The sequence below is a fragment of the Bombus terrestris genome, chromosome 15 (assembly GCF_910591885.1).
Source record: "Bombus terrestris chromosome 15, iyBomTerr1.2, whole genome shotgun sequence".
NCBI lineage: Eukaryota > Metazoa > Arthropoda > Insecta > Hymenoptera > Apidae > Bombus > Bombus terrestris.
The window spans coordinates 9257599-9284240 of record NC_063283.1 but is presented as its reverse complement, the minus strand read 5'-3'; the positions used below and the strand labels follow the sequence as shown (position 1 = coordinate 9284240).

General features: G+C 35.9%; 1 protein-coding gene across 8 annotated transcripts in view; it reads left to right on the top strand.

Annotated features, from left to right (window-relative positions):
- LOC100651818 (E3 ubiquitin-protein ligase RNF38) overlaps window positions 1-26642 on the top strand; it is a 36876-nt gene that overhangs the window by 7626 nt on the left and 2608 nt on the right. For 3 of the 8 annotated variants that reach the window (XM_020866782.2, XM_003401256.4, XM_012317082.3), the window contains exons 2-9: window positions 19562-20130; window positions 23217-23418; window positions 23498-23585; window positions 24218-24303; window positions 24398-24982; window positions 25354-25554; window positions 25658-25956; window positions 26326-26629. In XM_020866782.2, coding sequence (XP_020722441.1) covers window positions 19895-20130; window positions 23217-23418; window positions 23498-23585; window positions 24218-24303; window positions 24398-24982; window positions 25354-25554; window positions 25658-25956; window positions 26326-26629 — 2001 coding nt within the window. In that variant the 5' untranslated portion in view covers window positions 19562-19894. Of the gene's footprint in view, window positions 1-17449; window positions 17623-19561; window positions 20131-20907; window positions 21232-23216; window positions 23419-23497; window positions 23586-24217; window positions 24304-24397; window positions 24983-25353; window positions 25555-25657; window positions 25957-26325; window positions 26630-26642 lie in introns of those variants that run through there. The other 5 variants (XM_012317081.3, XM_020866781.2, XM_048412323.1 and 2 more) reach the window with 3 other exon arrangements.

Here is a 26642-nt window from a genome sequence, read left to right as displayed (position 1 = left end):
CCAGCATCTATCAAGAGAGAAATGTGATACCAATACGATAAACAATATTTTTCTTTCTTCCACTTATTGTCTTTTCGTGTCGCTCTTTCTCTTCTGTTTCGCATGTCGTCGTATTTGCTAGATTAGAATCTTTTTACTGTGGCGTTTCGTGTTCCTTCTAGTAACCGAGAGAAGGAGAATTGCAGAAAAGGGCCATTTCTTACTCCATTCAGAAATGACGAATTTGTGCACAATATTAAAGTATATTTCTTAACGAATAAAAGGTACTATAATTATTTATTTGAAATGCCATGGAAAACGGACAAGTAACTTAAAAAATGAAATATCACATTTAAATAATAATAACGTTTTATGGTCGTTAAAAGGTATACTTTAATATCTTGACCAAAATCTTTTGTTTCTTGGCGGCGTAGAAGATGATTGTGTTCTAACCGCCTGCCTTGAAGTTAAGAAATTTATTTCTTTATTCATAGTAAAGAATCAGAAATAGAATATAATGAATAAATTGAATTATTGTTACAATAGTTTTATACTATTCTTCTTTCCTTCCTATTTTTCAAGAAATGTAAGGTTATGTTCGCTGCTTCGACGTAGAAACGTTTTGTTTAGCTCATCAGTTTGCTTTGGTCACTGGTTACGTTGCAACCACCTTGAACTCGAAACTCTATTGTATATCTTATTTTACGTTTGTCTTAAAATCTATTACCATAAATTAAAGTTACATTTTTAAGTAATTTACTCGTTTTCAATCTTTTCATAAGAAATGTATTATTCCTACATGAAATTAATATTGTTATACAGAAAATATTGGTAATGGAAACTTCTTTTTGATTATATAAATACATATCAGAGAGAAGAGTAAAATAATATATAATTTAAAAGATAACAAAAATTGTGTTACATAGAATATATCACGTTCCAAACATTAATTTCCGGAAACGAGGCAAAATTGACTTAAGCCTCGTTTACCTTAATTTTTTTTATCTTCAGAATACATATTTCACAATCCCAATAAAAAAATGTTAATCTTTTTTACGTAATTTTATTTCATTCCTTCTCAACGATTTAAAAGAAAATTTATTAACTTTAAATTTAGATTTAAAGTAGATATACTAATAATTAACTTTAAAGTTTGGTACGTATTACAGATTTGGAATATGTATTTGAGGTAATAAGGGAAAGTTTTGAAATTTCATTTAACAGTTCGCAGTCCTTCAAATTGCATGTAGGCAAGATCTCTGGAAAGTCTTAAAATTTAGAACATACATCTATATTCTATGGAAAATATAATTCGGTGTAGAATTAACTTTAGACATTTCTATAGCAATCATCTTTTTCTATTTCTATTGTATCTATACATTAGATATAGTTATATGTTAGATAATAAACTACAAGTTATTTCCAAAAACTGTAAAATTCTTAAAAATTCAATTTAAAATTCATCATTCGTAAAACTAATCGTAAACAACAAAATTACAGGACGAATTATCTTATAAAAATGTTCAAAACTCTATCTACTCTGTACTAAAATTTGTATGAAACGCTGGAACTTTTTCAGAGATATTTTCAGAACTAAAATTATTTAATCAAATTTCTAGAATATACTTGAACTTTTTCATAAAAACAGTCAAAACGGTTATTGTTATTATTATTAATTAAATTATAGATACCTATAATAAAACGAAAGCAAAGAAGCTGTTCAATGTTATATTCTGAATATAATTAAAAAAAATATATATATTATACAAAACCGAGGAACACAATGAATCATCAGAATTTCTCAAGACGTCACGCGATGCATCGTCCAGCTCGATGTTTCGTTACATCCGTGCGGGCACCGTTTCCGGTCGCCGCTTTCCGTAAAACGTCGTTGGAACCGAAAGCTTCGTTTTCTTTGCGAATCGCATGGAATTACGGCTCACGTATTCTCGTTTCGAAATCAACCAGCTAAGCCAGCCTACCATCTTGCTGCTATCTGCCTGAGAATATGTTCAGGAAAACGATGTATGTGAGGAGTTCAAGACTTGTTGCGAGGGACTGAAACCAGCCAGAGGCAGGTGGTGCCTGAAGAAAGGCAGCAGGTCCACCTGGGTTTTTTCAGGAAGTGCACTTCGCCCGTACACCGAACGGTACCTTCGTATATCCTTAGTTGGAAGGGTCCCTTCTATGGAATTGTACTTTATATAAGTACTGTATTGCGAATGATGGGAACGTGGCAATTGGTAGGAAGGTTGGAAATCAACCCTTACGACAGTAAGAATTTGGTTGGCATAAATATTGAACTATAAAAATTGTTAATCATAATTATTATAGAATTCTATAGATTTTTCATGGTTCTTCAAGGTATACAGTTTATTATATTATACATAAATATACTATACTACATTTGATGGAAATATAGCATTTGGTAGGTTTAGAAATCAAACATTACAGTAGCAAAAAGTTTATTAATGCAGATATTGGTAATATAAGAAATGTCTGTCGAAATTATTATGGAATTTTCTATTGATTTTCTTTTTGGTACTTATTCGAGTGTAAAACTTTGTTTTTAACGCAAAACACGCAAGAGATGGCTATAGATGTAGAGGATTTAATTTCGGTGCGGGGACGGTTAAGCTGTGTGCAATAAAATCTGAGGAATCTTCTATAGAGAAATCTTGGATTTGTTAAATCCTATTTCGAAGGTTTCCGTTTCTCGACCTCCTTTATGATAGTCCAGATAATTTATATTATTCAAATATTTTACTCGAGCTTATACTTTAGTACCAGCACATGACCAGGTCTAAGAACTTTTCTATATTTCTACCGTTGCTGTTTGTCAATCGAGAAGAACCTTTCAACCTTTCCGTACTGTTTTGTGTTCGTAATCTTTTAATCTTCCATGTTTGTAAATGTTTCTGACGAATTTTATATTTTTCGAAACTAAGAAATTTCAACAATTTGAACAAGCTTGAATCAGAGTCATAGCTCTCTGTTGTTCCTCATTTTCGATGGCGACCCTACGGAAATCGAGAAATTCCCTTGAACGCGGTCGTTGGACCGCGATACGGGTCTTTCTATGTACTTCGCGGTCTTGTTTTTCGTGAAAGTGACGTGTATAGTCGTTGTTCGTGACGTATTATTAATCTTGCCGATGACGTGACGTCTTTCGATCCTCGAAGCGGATCGAACGTTCGGGGAAGAATGCGTGTTCTTCTGTGGAAAGCTGATGAAATCGTCGATATAAATCCGTGAAATGGTCGTTTATATACAGATCTATACGTATACGGTTTGTTGAGGATTTCCCTTTTCTTTCCTTTCTGATTTCTTCCATTTTGATTGAATACCGGCGAATGGAAATAGGATTTAATTACAAAGTATTCAAAAAGTGAAATTGAAAAATTTGCGTAACTAGTATTTTACATCGTAGAGAAAGAAGTTAGAATATTATGGGATTGTAGTAGATTCACGTTTATAACTAGAAGATAGAAAATAGACAAAGGTATTAAAGTAATTGATATAAGATGATTATAAGGATCAAAATTATTAATAGCTGATATTGTAAAGAAAGAAATTAGGATATTATATATAGAGTTGTAGATTTAAATTTGGGGAAAGGATTAAGAATGAAGAATAGGATGGAGTCTAAGTAATTTGTGAGCTTCGTAGTCGTGGTAAGTGCAAATTTGATTTAAGAACAAAGAATTGAGAAACAAAATTGATAGAGTAATTAACGAATGATAGTTTACATTACATGAAGATGAACCGCGATGAAATTATATCTTGGAATTTGAATAAATCTTTAAGGAAGAAATATGATTTACGTGTATGTGGAAGAAAATTAACGTAAATAATTAATTAATAAGTCTTTTTCTAACTCTAAACTATAGTAGACTTTTCAACATAAAATTTAATTTATAGACCATTAATTACGGCGACGTTTATGCAAATTCGTATTTTTCTTTGTTCATCTAAGGAAACGAAGGAATCTTCGAGAATACAAATAAAACAATCCTTTCGTATGTTGAGACATCTTTCGGTGTCAGAAAAATGCAATGGGCTAGAAAATGACCGATAGAACGCAGCAGAGAACGTGATAAAAATTGTAATCGAGTTTGATTAAAGGCAAATGGAATTTAAATAATGAACAAACGAATGTCATAACGGTATAAACGTAGAATACGAATAGAATATTCGAATTCGTTTGAGTATCTTGTAAAACAGCTTCGAAATATCCTTTGATAAAACTCTGTCCATACTCTTGATAAGAATATGCAGAAAGACGCAAAAGATATCATGGCATTGAAGGAAACAAAAAGCGATTTCGCAAGGTAATGCTTTGTTGCAAAGGAAAATGTTGATCGATCAAATGTCGTATCGAGTTGTATGTTGAACTTGGATAGATTTCGTATAACAAACATTTGTTTTCAAATTTTCTTCGCGTCCGCAATCAACTGTAAAAAATTTACGTCACTAGAATATATATCGCTGCTTTATTCGGATAGCGGCGCAACTTAAAAAATGTAAACTTTAAAGTAGAAGCGTTTTAACACTTACAAAGAAATCTTCGTGAGTCATTCGAACGACGTTACGAGGCTGACTTAACACAAGATATGCCACTATTCGCGAAAGCAGTACAAGCTTGCACTCGAAGCGTCGCAAAATTACCGAAGATGAGCGAGTGTTTTAAAATTAAGGCCAGGTTTATAAGTAATAATTTTGCTCTCTGACGCGAAACTGATGAACTTACAAATATACCGTTTCACGTGATAAATATAGAAACACAATGTATGCCTTCTATCGAACGAAAGCAAATTTCAAATTTTTTTATTCATGTTACCATCGAAACAAAGAAGCTATATATATAACTAAATACGTAACAGAATCATGAAAATCCTATAGTAATAATACAATTGTTAATACTTCGTTAGAGAGAAAGAGAACTCATTGTTTATTATAATATAATGATTACGAACGATATATACATAAATAATAATTGTACGATGTAACTAATACAAAAAGATTAAATTTATCAAATCCTTAAGACGATCGCAACAAATTATCGTAATGAAATATCTCGGCATCTTTTTATTATGTATATTCAAGCAACAGCAAGGCTAGGTTAATACACCGGCCTTCCACGGCCACATATTCGCATCGATATGGAAATGAAGCAATTCGTGTATTTCTACGCGTCGTAGTATTGTCATCGAAGATCTTGCAGGATCGTCTTTTGTCAATGCGTCACGTTCAAAAATAAGTACTCTAGATTTCTTTTCGTTGCAAAGGGAGCTGTATACAACAACGTGCATCGCGATTTGCTCGTGATCTTTTGCCGTGTACGAGATTTCTTTACCTCGAAATCTCTCTACGTCGATTTTACAAAGTTTTTCATTTTTTCCTGTTGTACATTATATTCATCTGCTTTAATTTTATTTTTCTTCGTTCAATCGTAATATTTCCTAATCTTAGCATAGAAAAATTCCTAGCTGCGTTGATAATTATTATAGCCTTACGAACGTAATAGTTTGATCCATTGAAATCTGTTGTAATTTTCTTCGGACGATTGCAAATATTTCCATTCGATGCTTTTCTTTAACAAATTAAATCGCGATATTCATGTTATTTGTTGTATCGTGCGTATTGTATTTCTCTTTGGGATACGTGCGTGAGTTCTTGTACAAGAAATTCGTTTGCATCATCGTTCTTCCACTGGCAGATAGAGATACCGTGGTATTTGTCAATAACGCGATAAAAAGTTGCGATGGAGTCAGCCATTAGCGTTTCGTGTTTCGATCAAGCTTCTCTGGATGCGTCGATATGGAATTGTTTAAATAAATCATGGATTCCGGAGCTTCTTTTTCAACTTTGTCGATCGTTCTCAAACCTTATTTTTAATTCGGAAATTGGAAATATAAAGTTCGGACGAGGATAGATTCAGTGATACTTGTATACGCGATACGAGGCATATAATCTTGATTTTTTTATCAGATGAAGTATAGTCTAGAGTTGAGAAATCGACTATTCAAAACTTTACTAGGCTACGTACATCAGACGTTCGATGTAATTCTTCGATTCAGAGTTCATAATCTTTTCTCTTTGAAGTTTATTTTCATATAGGTACATACTGAATTTAACTATATATATCTTTAAAATTCACAGTACTATACAGAACATAATATACTGTATTATAAAATTCTATCGGTAATTCGATCTTTTAGAAAATAAACAACCAATTGTAATTTGCAAAACGCCGCTATGATAGTTAAAGTCGTTCATCACCGTCAGACATAGAGGAAAGACAGGCCACTTCCAATGTTTTATTAGCTATATCATGTTGTATCTAAAATCTTTTCAAAAGGACGTATTTTAAAATCCTTAGACAAAAGCAGCAATTTTACTAGTATTTCACAGCCGTCTAATAAATCTGATACCTATCCCTTAAATTCATTACTTTCGCATTTATATCCTGAGCTCACGCAGCACTCTCATTCAATTCTTCACTTTCAAACGTATGAGCTACGTACAAAAATAAGAATCTTTTCAAAACTACTAGAAAGTCTGAAACCCATCTAGCACATTGTACATACTTAAATACTGTTATCTGTTATCCCACCGTTTCACGTTGTTATATACATGTATAATAATAATAAAGATATACATGAGTGTATATATATATATTTCTTTTATATATTTCTATATATATATATATATATACATTTCTTTTTATTTTACCGACATAAATTATCAACAATCCATCCCTTCAGAGGATTAAAAGTAGATTTTTGAAGTAATTTGGACGTTTTTGTTGATCTACAGTTATAGCTCGATGGTCAAGGTCTTATTTCAATTTCAATATGAGATACGATAGTTTCGGTTAATACGTGTGCCTATTTTTATGATTGTATTGTGTCTATAGGAAATAGAAAACTTCAGATCTACGTACTTTTGCTTAGCCATTTTCTCATCCCCCTATCACAAACATCATGCGAAGAGGCGGTTTTCCAAGTCTCTCTTCTAATCTCTCCTCCTTACCTGGCTACGATTGTGGATCGTCGAGAGATCGAGTTCCCTCGGGGACTGGCCACAATATCCATCATTACAGGGGACGTTAGAGGAGGTGTAGTGGCGAGGAGGGATGGTTGTAATTCGCCGCTGCGGTATGCGGGCACGGTGACGCATACGGGCTCTCTCTCTTTGGCTCTGAGAACTCCTCCGCTGTTGCCTTGCGTCGGTTTCGCGAAGAAAAACCCGCGGGGACGAAAAACGGTGGATAAAATACTCCTAAGCCCAGCAAACGCCTGCCCTCGACGCCATATGCGGGCGCGTGCACGCGTTTTACGAGTTTACTGGCTAAATTGGCTCGGATCATGGGTGACACGGTTAATAGAGGTTCGTTAACCGCTTTTATATCGACGAATTATGCCTCGTATAGAATATTACACGTACAGTGGGTAGGTTTGTTATTTACATGAGTAGGGCTCGATTTGTTTGGTTAATATGCCATTGATAAGATTTTGATAAAATGGTTTTTGTATTCTCGTAGAATCTTCCAAAGCAGAGAAAATTAACTTCGAAACTGGCGTAGCACACTGGCTTTGGCGTGCAATGATATAGGGCGTATAGCCACGCGCTTTCAAACCCCATTATATCAAAAGCGGCAGTTGCCAGGAGAAAAGACTCGCTGCTGCATTTTCTACTTGCTTTTCTCGCGAAGAATTTCGTGCTTCAACCTGTTCTGTATACCTTTCGTCTGTCTACGCTCGAAGCAAGATTCCCTTCGCGTTAACCTACGACAAAAATTCGAAACTTTTTCGTATATTATTGACGACTAGCACGCAGCGATTACAAATCGAATCGCGGTGATTCAATGGAAAGCGAAAAAAGTCAGAAATATAAAACCATGGTCGTTCGAGTCACACGAACAAGTCATGCGGCTAATTTCTCAAATCGAAACAGGCGAATATGAACTCGTTAGTCATCGGTTTGCCTGTGTTTGCCAACACCGACTAACAATAAGAGACCAGGGGCAGCATGGCGTGTACGGATGTTGTATGGCAGTTTTTCATCCATGGTCCTGATCGTTGTGCTCGCATAAACAAACGCGGATGCACAACTACGAAGGCCACGGTATAATACCGTACGATAGAGGCAGAACAGGCTCCTGTTTCCGGATTGTTGTTTTTAATTCTATTTGTTTATTTCGAACCAGTAGGTCCAGTTCAGCAGGGCTAAGCGTAGGTACCTGTTACCGTACGTACGTATGCATAAATTAAGGCGTCGCTGGTCGTCGTCGTGATCTACGAGGAAAGGGTTCGAGCGAAGGATGAACATGCCCCAAATACGGAGCAATGATGGTCGATTAAATTTCGATGCAGTTGTGTCAGCCAAACTTAATTTTTTTTCTAATCTGCTGAACCATCCTAAATTTAAAAATCAAATCCTGTCGGTGGAATGTGGGTCTTTACGCGCTTGTGGGAAAATGTACAGAATGTGGACAATACGCAAAAGTCTATAAAGTATCCAATGTATAGAGCGCGTTATTTATAATAATGAGACTACTTTGACGAATCGTTGAAATTATTCCGATGAAAAAGCAGCCAAACATACATCGTTTTTTAACATTATTTTATTTTTTTCGTATCGTTCTGGAAGGAATTTTCCAATTTTTATATGTGTACACTGATTATTTGAGCGTAGATACTAACGGAATAAATGGAAGAAGGTTAAGAAGAGGGAGTTTATTCGAGAAGCTTAGTATGGAGTGAGAATATAAGCTGTTTTAGAAGGTTGGTGTGGCGTGGTGAGAAAATGAAATGAGCCATCCGAGGAAGGTTTGTTAATCCTTTAAGAATTTTATTTGCACCTGTACTGGATACTGTGTTTTGTTTTTGTATCCATTTCACTAGCATACTTTTAATATAACAAAATTGGTTGAATTTATGGAAGTATATTTCGTGGTTCAGTATGAATCGAATTATTAACAGCTTAATATTAAGGTATATCTTATATGAAACTATAATTACTTAATGTTCCATGTGATAATTAAATTCGAAGTTTAGTACAAGTTGAACTATATTTCTGATATAAGATTACGAGCAAATTGTGGCCTGTTTTTGGAACCTGAAGATGTATTTGAAGAGTTCCTTGAAGATTTCTACAGGATTATTTCTACGTATAAGATTTCTCCATAAGATTTTTTTAATCTCATTTACTATTGAATTATGGTCGTGAAATATGGTATTGTGTGCACATGGTACATACATATAATATTTTTAGAAATACTAAGAAGAAAAGTTCGCCTTTTTTTACAACGATCGAGAAAACAATCTGGTAAGCTTTCACTGGTATCCAAGCTCGATTATTTCAATGGTCTCGTTATTTATCGATACATCGTACAGTTGGTTTTCGCATCTCTCTTATTAGGGGTTGCATCATAGTATGCGCTTGTATCAAATTAACCCCCTGTGTCTTACAAGTTACACTTGTCGCGTGGAAAACACAGTCCAGAGGTGATAACGAGTCACACTCGTGATGCCGGGTGCGCTCCAAATGTAAATATACAGGGTGTCCCAAATAGCACGTTAATCACCTTACGCGTTAACTAGAAAACCAAACTATAAATTCCATCGTCGAGAAAGATAAATTCTAATATCACGAAAAATCACTATTCTCCATTTTTATTACATTCTAATCAGATTATCCCACCCATAGGATATATACTACTTTTTTTAATCAGAGAACGTCGAATGCCTTTTTTTCACAAGAGTTCTCTTCGACAATTTATTACGGCAATTTTTTAAATTAAAGATATATTTTAGAAAAAATAAAAAGGAATTTCTGGATAAAATTAGATTTGGTTAGAAAAATTTGTATGCTTTCAAAGATTAAAATATATCTTTCATATAATGTTACGGTAAAATTCGCGATATTTGAACAAAATGACAAAGCTCTTAAAATATTACTGAAAATACATCGCATCATTGTTTGTTCGATTCCAATCCACAATAATAATATTTTACGTAATAAGAATCGAAATAACTCTATCGAAAGTCGAAATTATTCAGACTGAAACGAACGTTATTCGTTCCCCGGAAGCTCGTTAGGTCTCTTGCATCGTGAGGAAACGCACCATCCTCCAGAAGTCGAATGTTCTTTACCTAGAGTGGACCTTGAATATTTTAACGCATCCTCGTTTCTTCTCGAAGGCTGCTGGTCGATCGTTCCCGCTTCACAATCGTTCGCCTCTGCTATCTGTTCGTCTTATCTTCGTTCGAAAGCGAAAGAACTTCTTCATCGAACGCATCGAAACCAACTCCATTGTTTTTTCTTTTTCTTTTCTTTTTTTTTTTTTTACGGAAATAGAAAATTCAAGAGACTTCACTTTCAGTGTTATTTTACCGAATTACTCGGTTTCTCAAAACGCGATTTGAATGACTTTTAAACGCTATTTAATTAGAATTATAATTTATAGTTACTTCTCTATAGCGTTGGTATTATAGTCAGTTAGGAAGCTTTGCAATTTTCTACTTGATTCATTTACGTGTAGGTATAAAATAACGAAATGAAACAAAGAAGAATGGTGAAACGAACGATTTAAGAGCGATGGATACTTGAGCGAATCAACAAATGTAATACAATGTCATAAATGTCACATATATTGAATCTTATTGTACGTTGTTAATAATTCGCCATAGGCAAATATATTTTTTTGACATTTCGATTTATACCCATGCTTACCTTTCTTTTTATTGTTCTATGCTTTCAAAATATCCGCGTGGAGTTTATAAAATACCTATCGAGTCTCTGCTATATTACGTAAACTTTCATCGAGTCAAGCGTTTGAAACCTTTTTCACCAAAAATAAAAATCTCTGAGTCTCTCTTTGTTTATATCATCAACGGTCCAATCTGCATATAAAGAGTTGAAATGTATTATTGATAAAATACTACTAGTATATATGTATATGTATTTCTTCTTATATATAGCGTCAGAAATCGCAGAAATCTTATTGATAAAAAAAAAAAAACAGTTATATTTGAAATCGTTCGTTCGTCATTTTCTTGCTTTTATTACATCGTGAAAGGGTTGCAGGTCATGTATGTACCTCGATCTTTATTAACTGTACGCTTATCTTTTAGTTGTTTTATGTGTAATAAATTTCGACAATTATATATGTGTATGATCGTGAATCGTGGATCGTACCATGAAAGAGTTAATTCCGATTTACTACCCTATACTACTCAAGACTAGGTTACCGAATACTCTTTTCCTCCACCGGTACTTGTAATTTCTCATAACATAATAAATAACATAATAAATCATTGGCCCTACAAGATACAAAAACAACATCGAAATAAAACTCGTTTTCGACCAGTCCATTCACTATCAACTCCACAGAGAGAGAGAGAGAGAGAGAGAGAAAGAGTGAGAGTGAGAGAGTTGTCTGATCGTTTCCAGTTCAATCAATAGCGGCCATGTTGCCATAAATCCGTGCACCGAACGAACTGTACACTTCTGTATCTATTAGATCGTTTCATATCAAATGTCCCTTTTTTCGAAATGAAACTTTAACTATACGTTCTTTGAAACAACACGTGTATTTGATCAAAGTTATCTCTACACTACGTCCAATTAATACGCGTTTTCCATACATTCGTTCTGTTTTTATCATAGGAAAAATGATCGAGAATATATCGATAAACTCCATCTTTTTCTTAATTTTTCGGTTTTAACAAGAGAACACGCGATGGGTGTAATTCATCAGAAACTAAACGATCAAAGATGTTAATAATATAGCTCAATCGACGATAGAACAAAATTTAACGAATCATCAAGAATGACTCTACACGTTTCGATCTGCCAATCTGTTTCTCAGAGTAGAATGTCTGAGCTAATATATAAAATACACGATCGAATGTATTACGATACGTAAAACATTGGAATAACAATCAGCCGGAACAATAACGAGAAAAGAGAATTGCTCCGCGAAGAAAGTTCGATAGAAAACAGAAAATCCACCGAGTCCATCCCGTGCATCCTTTGAGGAGAGCGAAGTGGAAATTTCTCTATCCCTCTTCCTCTCTATTCCTCGTTCGTTCGCTTCGTCTTCCCTCCCTTTCGTCTCTTGGTCGCTCTCTCCAGGGTGCCAGCCAGTTTCGTGATACGAGGCGGCCTGGATCGATAGAGAGCAGCTCAAGCTCCTTGGTGCTCCTCTCTCTCTCTCGTTGAGTTCCCTGATTCCTCGAGGACTTCTGAAGGTGTACCAAAAGCATTTTCTCTCGATTTGAACGAACAGGAACCAAGCACATAGAAGGAGAAAAGAGGGTGATATGTAGAGAAGAGGGAAAATGATAAAAAGAGGGAACAAGGTCTCGACCTGTACTGCCACCGCCCTAGGGACCACCTTTTGTACGTTTCGGCTTTTTAAGGGCCAGTCGAGTGGACGAACGAAGGAAGGTCTACGGCCCTGCCCGTGAGACACCGTGCTAACAGCTGGTGGAAAAATCGAAAACGCAGCTGCCGTCTTCTCGAGCGGCATAAATTCGAGCCTTTGTACATACTCTCGTCGACACTGGCCACGTCTTCCATCCGCCTTGATTATCAGCCTCGGAGTTTTCGGTCGAGAATATAATCGTGGGAGGCTTTGGTTCCTAAGTTACAACTTTGTTCGCCCGGAACTGGTTGGCTTGCTCGCTTCGGCATCAGCCGCTCATCGTGGTTCGACCAGGTTGCTAAAAAAATGCATCGAGTTGAGAGTTATGAAATGGAGAATGAATCTCTTGCAGACTTGCGGTTTTTAGTACAGGTGGTTTGGCTTGAGTTTTCGGTCTTTGATGTCTTTTTATTCTTCTTCTTCTTCTTCTTCTTTTTGAATCTTTTTTTATTTATTGGATATTTTGGTTGTGTGTGGCAAAGTGCCGCCGAGTTGAGAATTTTGAAACGGAGAATAATTCCCAGATAATTGTGAGTTTAGGTTCTCGAATAGACAAGTCTCTCAAGAATCCTTAACATAGCGTCATTGCATACAAAATTAGAAAAGACATATGGAAGCTTCGAAATGGATGATTCAAAGAAATGGAAAATGAATATCCTTACGACAACAGTCTCCTATTTCCAAATATAAGAAAAATGTGCTTGTAAGTTATCGGTCATAACACTTTTAACGCTTGATATGATATCGAGGTAACCTTCAAACTTCCAACCGTTTTCGAAATGGACGAAGATTCACTTTATGCTCTTACACGTGTCACGAAAAGAACAGGTGTTTTGACAGTAAACTAGACGACTTCAATGTACATACACCTACGTTTATAGGTATTACAACGCTTATAGGAAACGCGACGAAGTTTAGAAATTATTAGAAAATTACTGTATCCTACATACAGTGTACATATATACACCCACGTTCGTAGATGTTGCGTGAAAATACCTAAACCTCTGTAATTCGATGATCAAATGTTAAAATTTGTGGTAGAAAAAATATCACCTAGAATTTGTACGTTTTCTAAACTTGAAAAGTAAATTTAAAAAACTGTCTACGCTTCTGATTCGATAATTAAACGCAGAAATAAAATTTTCCAAAGTACCTAAATTTCTTTATCTCGGCTTTTATACCTTTCACAAAAAAAAAAGAAAAAAATTAAAGCCTAAAATTTGTGTTAGGAAAATATGGAACGACATTTACGTGTATTCCACAAACCTAAATTTTTAAGAATACTTAAATCTTCGGACCGTCGATTAAAAGGTAAAATCCATTAGAATTCCATGGAATCGTGATGGTCCGGGTATCGTGACCCCGTTCACGCCAGCTTTTGATCACGTCGTCGCGCCGTCCGGAACGGTGTACGCGTTTCTCGCCGCGATTCCTTCGTCCTCGTCTCAGACGGTTTTTGCGTCGGCCGCGTCTCGATAGAGTCGCTACCACGAGAGAGGAGTTTAAAGGTAAACGGGTTTCTCGCAGACGCGCACATCGCCACATCACCAGGAGCTCTGGCCTCTCTCGATCAGATCCACCAGCACTAACGTACGTGTACGAGGTTTCAGCGACCAGACACTAACGTTTGAAATTTTGAACTGTGATTGCCAATTTTAAGGGAACCAACCGCAATTCAACTGCAATTTCATGCATATATTAAAGATTGGAATGTTTAAAAACGTAAACTGAAATTTAAAAAATTCGTATGGCAATTTTAAAGACTCTAACGAATTTAATAAATCAAATATCGGAAGATTTTTAAGCTACAATCTGCGATATATGGAGGGAAATTACTCTTCGAAGCAAGGCCGAATTAGGATCTCTATAAAAAATTTGTTGAAATTGAATCAACATCCGAGTGCTGGAACGTCGAAGGTTACATCCTTTGTTCGAAGCATAAGCGCCGTCCCTCCTCGTCTGACGAAAATGGACCTCTGCCATCGCCGGGTACAAAGCTACCGAGACGTTCTTATTATTGCGTCAAAGAGACGTATTAGACGTTAAGTAGCGTTTAATAGCACCTGTTACGTTACTTCGCCCATTGCCTTACCTCTGTTAATGATATACAACACCCAAGACATAGTAAATATCCAGCATATGGTACATTTACAGTAACTGCTCACCGGTGCACGTGCACCGTTATCCCTTTAAAGGAAGGAATAAATGCCAGTGTAGTAGATAAAAAGAAAGATATCTGCCGCAATAAATAATAAATAATTACGTAATAGCGATAAAATGATATTTTTGTGCAATTTTATGTAAAATATGAAATAAATATTTTAGTTTTGAAACGAATGGTTAATACAGGACGATTCAAAATATGAAAATAATTTTTTACTTATTTCGTGGAGTAATCATTTATGGAATAGATACTTTTTTCTTGTAAAATAATACACAATTATCCTATGATCTTATAACTGTAGTTGATTAAATATTGGTTTAGTAAGGGATATATAAATTGCAAAATTTTCCTTTTTTATTACTTTATCTTCTGAAAGATTCTTCATTGCTCCATAAGGAAAATTTTCAATTTGCTATTATTAAGGCGGAGAGTTACTTTGTTTTCCTCTTGGATTAACTATTTCATGAATTTCGGTTGTTAATAAGAATTAAAAGATCAGACAAAAATTAAACGTATTTGTTCGCTATCTTGTATTAGATACTCTTATCTCCCCGCGTGACATATGGCACGTTCACCTGGCGCCCTTGTGCAACCCATCTACTCTCTCGATACCAAGATCGACGGTTGTTGCTAAAAACCATCAGATAGTTCCATTATTCATTTTTATTTACAGTTTAATGCATTGTCTAGCTTCTTCGGTTAAATATTTATTTTGAGTTGTAGTATTTCTTTAAATACCCCATTGCAAGATCCTTTCTACTATCCTGTCGAAAAAATACAACGAAATTAATTTATAGATCTTTCAGAATTTACATTTAAAAAATTGCTTCACGTATAACATAAATTTTTATTTCAGAAATATTTTTAAAATATATGAAGTTCGACAAACATTAGTCTAAAAAGAATTACGTTTCGCAAAATTTGCAAATAACATACCCCAAATTTAAATTATTAAAAAAAACTACCATCTTTGAGGTATGTTCGTTTCAACTCTTAAGAAATATGGTCCTTCTTCGACGACATGATAAAAATTTCTTTAAACGCTATCTATCCAATTATATACTCCGTATAAAATGAACTGTTCTATTAAATTTTCTTCTCTCGATATAAAAACATTGAAAACGCGCGAGCGAGAATTACATGCACTTCAACCGCCATATTGTATAGCATAAACTTTACCATCACCTAACCAGCCAGTGTTGACATAAATTCCATGCCAAGAACATCAATTCCACCATCGTATAACCAAGTAATCGTTAGCTATCGCGATATTTCCCGTCCACTCGCATGACCCAAGTTCCATGAGCGCTAACGCAAGAACATGTGCCATCAGGCCCAGGAAAGCGAAAAGACTCCATGTCCACTGTGATGCACGTCCAACAAAACTATCCTCTTCAGTCCCAATGTCTTGATAATACTTAGCATCGTTCCAACGAATCTCCTATATCTCGGCTTCAATGAGAATCATAAATCGTATAAATGAGAATTTTCGATACAGAAAAACTACGGTATCGAAACTTTATTTCAAAAGTCAAGAAGCAAAAACTCGTGTATTTGACTAGGATGAAAATTTTCAGTAAAAAAGCCTATTACTATGTTATGTTTGACTTGCATAAAAATCTCATCTACCATCGGCGAGAATCTTTTTATAGAACGCAGAACTCTAGAAGAAGGAATGGCATCCTTGCCCAGGTCGAAAATTTGCTACAATCGGAGGCTTATTTCCAGTCGTCCAGGATACACATATATTTTTATTTTGCTTGGGCAGCGCGGGGCCATGGCCTGCACAAAAGCAAAGAGAGAGGTTGGCCCAAAGCAACGGGGCCTGGATATTCCGGTTCATTTAATCGTTTCTTCGGACTTCGTGGTCAGGACCCTGGTATCTCATACCTCTCTGGTTCTTCACGAGGAGATGAGAAATCGAAAGAAAAAAATGACGACGATGTGCCGTGGGTACACAAAGGAACCAGAAAATGGTACCTCTAGACAGCGTCATAGGACGCTACCACCCAAATTGCCTCTCGATCCCATGAAATATCTTCTTTCGACGAAAAGAAACGCGCTTTTTTCGAGTTTTACGAACTTCGATGATTCTTGTAACGATATATGCAACGATTAACACGTCGGAAGTATTATGAGATAAAAGCCATTAATGGATAATGTACTTACTTAAAAGAACTCGTTGTTCTCTTTTTTTTTTTTAAATCGTGTAGCATGCTTGAATCTTTTGGACGGGAATGTACATGCTACAATTTCACAGAATACTTGATATATTTTGTATATTTTTCCATATTATGTGCATTCTTCCATCTTCAAATTTCTCATAAATGGATAAAAATTGTCAATCTAAGAATAAACTATTTCCTTTTCAAATTCTAATATATTGTTTGTATGTCGATGAAACGGTATATTGTTACTTTAGATTTTAAATCCGAAAAGCCACAATTTATTATAGAGCCACAATTATGTCAATATGTTGTTATGTAGATAAAGCTATGTATAATATATAGTTATTCATACATTTGCCAATAATACTGCGTAACTTTTAAAAATTATTTTACAGTTTGTTTCTTAATGGATTGATCGGTACCATTGCTGTCATAGAATCATGTATCTATCATCAGAAATCCACGTCTGTTAACTATTGTGCATCCTCTGTGCTCTTTGCATGAACTGCTTCTCCTTCTTCTTTTGCGCTATTCTGCTTCCAGTATTTACTTATCAAATCAGTTTAATCTCCTTTTTTAAAATTTCCACTGCTTCATGGACAACTAAAAAATAGCTAATTAATGATTCTTAATAATTGTAGTGTGTAGGTAGCTTTGTATGCTTGATGAATTTGTCACCATCTGTTTCGTATGCTCCTGTAGCTTTTCACGCTTGAACGTCAGAACGTGGCTCGCGTGTCGACGGCCCATCGAAGAGGAGCGATTTCGACGAACACATTTTTTCCTTCAGAACGTATGCTCAGGCTGATTGAATTGATGAACGACAGGAGAACGAGAGAAGAGGACGTCGTGGTCTCGAAGGAGGCAATGACTTGGTCGTTGATCGTCAACGTTTAACGCATCTGGACCTGTCGTAACTTTAACGAACTCCGAATCTACAGGATGTTTCAAAATTTGACGCTACATTGAAATATTAAACCTTCCAAAACTGAATTTTGTTCACTTTTAGTTTATGTATAAAATTATTTTTTTATTAGTTACTAGTAACAAAGACATATTTTCTAATTTGGCATGATTTTGTAAAGAAGACATTAATGCACTAAAATTTGAGTCTAGTTTTACTGAGAACGAAGTACATTTATCGTTTAGTTAATTAATGATTATACTCGACGATCTTTTTTTCTCGCGAAGTGGCAAAATTAATAAAAATATGGAATAATCTTAAAATAATATTATGGCAAGTGAAAAAAAAGAACCAAGATTTTGAAACACCCTGTATAAAATCAAGCGAGTAGTATAACGTCGCTCGTGCATTGCTAGACCAAACAGAGGTTAACAAATGATAATTTAAATTTCAATGATTATCAATTTTCATCTTCGCATCGAATCCCGCAATTCTTTTTTCTTTCTCTGCCTCTTTTTTCCCTCTTATCTCTTTTCTTGAATTTCGACGACGACGTCAACATGTGCATAAACGAGCAATAAAATCGACGAACGGTGATTTCATAAATATTCCTACGGAATTATTAAGCACGATTTGCATACGTTGCAAGCGCGAACCGCGATTCGCTCCTTTTCATGACGGGATACGCGAGCACGATGACGAGAGCGTGAACGTTTGCTAACGGCGAGCGAGAGAAACAAACATCAATGGCAGTATTATTCTTTCACAAAAAAAAAAATTAAACAAGTAAACGAATAAAATGAAGGTTTAAAAAAATAAGAGAGAAATTAAGATCAACGAGATCGTGGTTTTTGTAAAGAAAGAAATTGAACACACAAAAGAGTAACAAAGATTAAACTAAGCATAAGAGAGACATAAAATTATTTTTAGCTTTGTTACATAGATATTAAATGACGCAATCTGGACCAGAATCGAAAGTTAACAGTTCAGAACCTTAACTGAAATAATTAAAGTTTGAAAGCGTCTTTTAAAACTGTACTGCTGTGTTATATCGAATTGCTTGAATTCATTGAAACGTAATTAATATTATCTTTCTTGAATCATTGAACCCCTGAAATTCGATTCTGGACCAATAGGTGGCGGGGAGACTTTTTTTCTTACACCGGAAACGTATCCGAACTCGTCGCCACTCTGAGCTCTAGTTGCCCGGAAAAAGCATGCGAATGTTCACTCAAACTTTGCCAACAAATACGAGCACGTAGTTTAACAAAGATGATATTTCGAAATAGAAATCGCTGTGTTTCTATCGTTAATTATAATTGAACTATTTCAGTCGCGAACTCCGCGAGATTCGCCAGATGTAGCTTTAGTAAAACAGTTAATAATTCCTCTCGTATATATATATATTATATATCTATACATTTTCTTTATTCTTATATACAATTATCACAATGTATTACTGCATGGTATGTTTGTTTCTAAGACACATTCTCTGTTCTTATTATCGGCTGTTACTACTTTGTACGTGACCAAAAATCATTCCGCGATATCATACATATTTAGATCACGTCGCCGCTTGTTCGTCTTCACACTACCTATCGAAAATTACACATTTTTTTTTTCTTTCTTTCATAATCTTACATCTCATTTATATTTACGTTATGCTTACAACATTAAAGAGATAAAAAAAATTCGCAATTCCATTTCTCTTTAAAAACAAGTACGCGACGCGACAAAAGTACGGGGCTCCTGAGATCAGCGGCGTCGTCTCTGGCGTTTCGAGCAACACTCGAACATGGCGGCGAGCTCGGATGTTCTCTCGACATTTCGAAAGAACGGCGCGCGAGGTGGAAATCGCCTCTCGATCATCTAGCCTCTTCTCGCCGTGTAACGTTCGAATATCTCGCCAGGTTCTCTCTCGATAGCCGGAGTCGGAGGAGTTAACGTGCGGCGTGCACGTTTCGAACTGAAGGGGGCCAGAAACGTGTACGAGGTCGGGCGAAATCACGAAGCGAGGTTAACCTCCTCCGCCTTGCCGTGTCGTGTCCTCCCGTTTCAACCACGAAAACGAAACCAGCAGGGAGAAAAAAAAGAGGTGGAGCGATACCGTGTGGCTCTCGTTGTGAAAGAGAGAAAACGAAAAGAAAAAGAAAAAAGGAAAAGTAGGAGTGACGGAAAAGGAAGAAAGAGAACGAAAGGGTAGAATAATAGGATCGAAACGAGACAGAGCAAAGGGGGAGGGAATGAACGGCCCTGGGAGTCATCAGCATCGCGGCTTGGGCATGCAGGGACGTTATAGGGCCGTAGTAACTGCTGGCACCCCGGCAGGGCCCCACTCTCGACCCCCAGCGCCCCCTCACGCCCGCGGTGGATGGCACCCTCATAATCAGCACCCTCAGCACGCCCAGATACCTCAGCAATACACCGGCAACAAGGAATACCCGTATCGACAATGTCCACCACCACGCTTCCATAACGGGTATATCATTGCAATAACGAACCTGGTGCACCTTCTGTGCATATATTAGAATATTCTCTTATATCACAAATTTTGCAATATCATTCTTTTTTTCTTTACATGTTACGTTTCTACATAAACTTCATATTTTGCAAACATCCTTCTGCTTTTTCTTTAGGTTTTTGTGAAAGATATTTTTCTTTAGATTTTCGTACACGTAATTGTTATTTTATTTTGTACTATGTTCGTGCGACTATCTACTACATATAGGACATTTCATAATGCTAGAAAACTAAACAAAAGTTCGATATTCTAAAATTATTTTATACTTTACTCTCTACAGACAGTTTAAAATTTCGCGGGGTTGATGACTCCACAGTCGACTCTACAGCCAAGTTAAAAATTCTCGAGAAGATGCGATAGAGTCTTTTTCAGAGTTAGCATCGTATGATGCTGCGCAACCCATTCGTATACGAAACTACACTTTACGAAGTAATCGAAAGTGTTACGATTTGTTATCGCTAGACTTTTTTTATTTGCCTATATGGTTACATAACTGTTCGTAACGTCGAGAATTACGTATACATCGGTGTAATTCTTGAGAAGGTCACTTTGTTACGCTATCGATCGATCGAGAATCGAACATTCGTCGATAGGTTTTCGCATTTACCAACATGAATGATCGATATGGAAGGGAGTGATTGTCGCGAAAGTTTTCTGTTCGAGTTACGCGTTACGCCTAGTAAGTGTGTATTTAATTTTCAGAGTAACCGACATTGAAGAGTCGACCATTCTAATCGACGATAATAAACGCGCATAACGTTGTCCTCGAGTTGCGACGCTACAGATGCAACCGTGGTGTTTTTTCGTTTTCACATGCACGGTTTAGTGTCCGCCAGTTCGTTGAAACTTTCGTTTTTCTTTTCCTCTCGATTTCATCGAATTTCGGGCTTGTCTTCCGAGTTTGTTACTGTGATTAACATTCCGCGAGTTGGAAACACGGTATTTCTAGTCTACGAACCATGCGACACATAAACACACGTGTGCATGCGAAAAATACAGATGTTAGCTTGTTCGATTGAAATGATTTTGTGATACTGCTCCTGTACATACACACATGTTGTACGTATGTAATATAGAAGGATGAATACATATCGATTTGCTAAAAGAATGACACTAACAAATAGTAGAAGTAAACTTTAAAGTTTAAAGTAGAAAATTATTAATTACATATTCTAATACTCAATAATGAGAATATTTGCTTTCTTTTACAAATTGGCACATTGATCTTTACGTAATTATGATACTCGTACTCTAATAAAGAGCTAAATAATTGCTCAGCTAATTTTATAAATATCTCGAAATTGACAATCTTTTTATGTGTTATTCTTGTAGTAAATCGACAATATGTAAACATGACACATGTTCACACAACTAAATATATGGCACGATTAAATACACTTGTAAGAATATATCGCGCGGCTAATTATTTTTGTTCAATATGATATCTTTCCCGTAAAATTTATATTTCGCGAGTTTGTGATGAAACTGTTCATAGCTGCATGAGACACCATACAGCACGCGACCTTGAAGGTATTATGTATATACAGATCAATAACAATCTTTAGCATTCGTTAACAGAATATGTAACTATGATCTTTTTCTGTGCCATAACGAATGCTTGTTCTTGTTTGAATTATTATTTTCTTCTTCATTCTCCTCGTCTCTATTTTCTCTGTACTCTACATATCGTGTTTAAATCTTCTCTTCACTGGTTATCTTGTTTAGCATGCCACCGAATGACAACTATTTTTTAAATAATTATAAGTATTGTCAACTTGTTTGAAAAGTGACACAATTATTTTAATATATTACTTTTCCAGCAAATTGACGATATACAGTTCATTTCTTCGTATTGCGTGTATTTGGTTGTCACGTGTTTTTTATTATTATTATTATTATTATTTTTTTTTTTTTTTTTTGTTACTATCTCGTCTGGAAACTTCCGTAAAAGTAAAACTACGTTTTACAATGGATTCATCCCATATTGATATTTTATGGATATCGTACACGATTCATGTAAACACGCCCATAATATGGAATTTATTCAGCTACGCGTTACTAACAATAATATTATTCCCGTTTCGTATCTAGTCAAACGAACATTGTTTTATTTTAAATCGGTAAACATATTAGCATTACAGATACCGTTGACTAAAATATAAACCTCGTATATGTCGAAAGATCAAAATGGCAGTTACATAAAAAATATATTTTAAAATCAAATATTGCTTTATATAATTTATAAAAACTCATTGAAATCCGCAAAAATGCAAATCCAATTCTTTGCAAATATACGAAGAAAATTTATGAAATTTCTATAAAAAATTGTAATTTGTTATTTTGATGACTCTGATAGTTCTAGTATTAAAATTGATACAGCAGGTGCGTTGTCGTTACGATACTAATATTCTATATTCTACAGTAGAAGAAAATCATGTTTATTATTACATCAAATTGTGTCATATATTAAGGAATCGTCCGATCAGCAGCACTCATATTAATTGTTCGATAGATCGATACACGTGAATGATCAAGAGTTGACGTAAATCGTGTTCAAGGAGGAAAAATGAACTCCAAGTTATGCGTATATCGACGTTACGGTGAAAGTACTTGTAATTCAATGTAATGTAATTCAATGATTCTAAACGATCTATAAGAATTTCTGTGGAATTACTGGAATTGTTAACTACTATAAATTTCGAATAATCCTCATTATCTGCATTAACTCTGCTACGATCTTTAAATTCTTCTATTCCAATTTTCAAATTAAATCTAATAAATCTAAGAAAAGATCTAGATCTAATAAATTGTAATTCCGATCTATTACGAATTAATTGTTATTTATTATTTATTTTAAATCTGATATAAAATTTTACACAGATATAGTCTCTGAAACTTTTCAAAAAATATTATTTCCAAAAGTTCTGCAGAATCTTATGCACCAGTGTCTTATGCAATGTGATGCCAAACACCTTGATTTCATGGTAACGTCGACACTCGTCGCCCTTTCTGATATGACCGCTAACAATTTTCTATGTATTTAGGGATTGTCCTGGCGTCGGTACGTCTTCCGGGCCAAACGGCAAGGAAGTTTCGTATCACGGGAACGTAGGCGGGTCTAGTGTGGGGTACAAACCGCCCCCGCAGCACAGTCCGCAATCAAGAGGTCCACCGGCTCATTTTCCACAAGAGTCCGTGGGCCCACCGGCCAATTCTCCACCGTTGCACATTAACATTTGCGGGCAAGTAAGTAACCCCTCCTTCTGTGCTATCTACGAGTCAGTATCTGTGTGTTTTCTTTCTTAAAAGATATATGTACTCGCAGGAGAACGCAATGCGTGGTCCATTATTGAACATGAGTCCAGGTCTTGGAGCTAGCGGCGTCGATATGGAATATCGTAGGAGTTCTCAAGGTATCCTTAGACTTTCGAGATACATTGTACAAACATATATTATTATATATGCTATACTATACTATACATGCATATATGATAGTATGCATATTTAAAGTAGCGTATACACACATATATGCATGTATACATTAATAATACCAGTAAATATTGCGACACATGTTGATATTTAGTATAGATCGAATTTCTATGTTTTTATCTCTTAGTTATTCTATTATTAAACTGCGAATGTTTATGTAAATTCATATTCATATGATGCAACTAAGGAAATAAAATCTAAGGAAAAGTATGTTTGAAATTTCAACAACTAAATGTCATAAGGGATACTATTTTGTTATGTTATGTATGTTCTGTGCATTTTTACACCTTTCAATTTCTCACAAATGCATAAACGTCCGTAATCTATTTATCATAAATCTGTGTTCTACTTATGATACGAAATATTAAATGAAACAAAATTTATTAGAATCTCCTAATAGATGTAACTGGTAGGTCTCTTATTACTTTTGACTGTTAGGTAGTGTGCTGTTTATAGATTTTTGATTTAGTGTACAATCATTGTATACATATAAATAGCTTCTTTGACCCTATGGCTGAAAGTGAATGAGAGGTTATTTCTTGTACCCTTATTTCAGCGACAAACCAGCTACCTCTGAGTCCTGTACAAATCCAGCCATCGCCGCCATATTACAGACAGCCTAGTCAAGACGATGGTAGAAAGGTATACATCTGTGCACTTTACCAAAATTTCTGTTCGATCGTGCCATTACAATTTTTTACTTTCAATGCAAAGATCGATATCGGTATAATTTTAGAGTGAATCTCCTTCGAGGAAGCGCCGTCGAATATCCCGCAACGGTGCCGTTTCTGGAATAGAAGTTCGTGAAACTACGCCACCCTCGCCTACACCATCATTGCACACTACTCCGCCGCCATGGGAGTTCTCAACGGCGCCCCAGAGGCGATCACCTCGAAATCACATGTCGACACGCGGCAGTCCAACTATCAGAAATCGTTATCAACGATACACAGACTCGTTCGGCTTGTCTTACCCTTTCGTGCCCGGTCATACCCCTCATCCGCCCATTCACAACTCCCACCATGGGATTCACAATTCTCATCATAACATTTCGCACCATAATATGCATAATTCGCATCATAATATGCATAACGCGCATCAGACACATCCCCATCATCCACCTGGTACGGGACACCATCCCGCGCAAGGAGCAAACGGCCCTGTGGTCGTAGACGTCGGGCAAGTCGGTGTTTCCGGTTTGGGGGTTGCCGTTAGCGGAGAACCACTCTGGCATCCTCAGGCGACAGGTTACAGGATCCCATGCCAGCTGCACGGCATATACACACCGACCGGAGCACACGCGTTCGCACACTCGTGTCAGGTAAATGTTTTATAAAATCAATATCGCAACTAATTTTATAATAGTCAATAATCTTGAACAAATTCAGAAATTAATCCTCTATAAAAATATGACATCATATTCCTTCTGTATGATCTTCGTATATATTATCCATTGGAGAAAAAACGTAAATTTTGTTGTGTTTACAAAATTTTTCTTTTTATGGTATTTCTTGTTAAGATACTAAATTTATATGTATATAAAATTTGAGTAACTTTATATATATATATATATAAATCTGAACATTTAATTTATTTTAATTTTAATTGAATGTTATAGTATTTTTATATTAAATTCCTAAAAGAGTTTAAGATACTTAGAATATTATAATAGATAAATTTATATTTCCCCAGGTTACCCACCATCACAATCACTATTCAGCGGCTCATCCGACCCACCCAGGCCACAGCCTGGTCGGTTCAATAGTTGGCGCTGCATCCAGAGGATACCCAACACCAACCGGAGGTCCTGTAGCGGCTCTTCATCACGCTCACGCGCCTCCTCCACCCGTCCATACTACTCATTACACTGCGCACCATCAACTTTCCCAACAGGTACGATTCACCAGTTAAGACAAATTATTATAGTATACAGGATATTTTATCATTACTAAGAGAAAACATTTATCTAACGTTCTTCATTTTTTCTTTGTTACAGCGAGAAGTTGAATTAGAGTTAATAGAATCCCATCATCATCATAGAGTGGGAGCTACAGCCGGTGCCCCATTACCATTACCACACTCGTATTCACCGCCAGCTCTAACTCAAGTTACCACTCCTACTCCTACTCCTATATTCTTATCAGAAACGAGGAACAGTCAATTGGAAATGATTCAAACCAGAACTCGGCGCACACCGTCCAACGTTCACACGCTCAGACGACCAAGGTCGAGTAGATGGAGAGGTACGCCTCCGATAGCACCGGCTACTTATTCAGGATTCCTGTTACACTTCTTGTAAGTATCACTTTGTCGTTACTATTGATATCAATCGGTGCTGCCCAAGGAAATACATAGACATCTTCATGTCTATGAGTGAAAAAAATCCCCGTTGTACTTCATTAATGACTTTTAATTTTATATATATATATTAGATATAATATAATACACATCCAAAGTATAATGCTCTCGGGTCCCATTTTTTTTAGTTGCAATCGCAAAAATATGAATGTATATCTACATTCTATTGATATTAATAAAAAATATAGACTAAACAAATAGAAAAGAATTATTATAGGATTTGTAAAAAATCTCTACTATGGATAATTATGATTCAACCTCATTTATGATGAGTTCGTTTAATTTACAAAATTTTGCAATTTACAGCGCAATGCTCAGCAATCCACCATTATCTCCGTACAGTCAGGCGGAACTATCTTCGCCAGACTCAGCGACCGAAAATTACGAAGCACTGCTCTCTTTGGCGGAGAGACTAGGAGAAGCTAAGCCACGAGGACTGACTCGGGCTGAAGTGGAGCAGTTACCCTCGTATAAATTCAACGCGGAAACGCACCAAGGAGACCAAACTAACTGCGTGGTCTGCATGTGCGACTTTGAGGCTCTGCAGTCACTGCGTGTTCTACCGTGCTCGCACGAATTCCATTCTAAATGCATCGACAAGTGGCTTAAAGTAAGTTTATTGA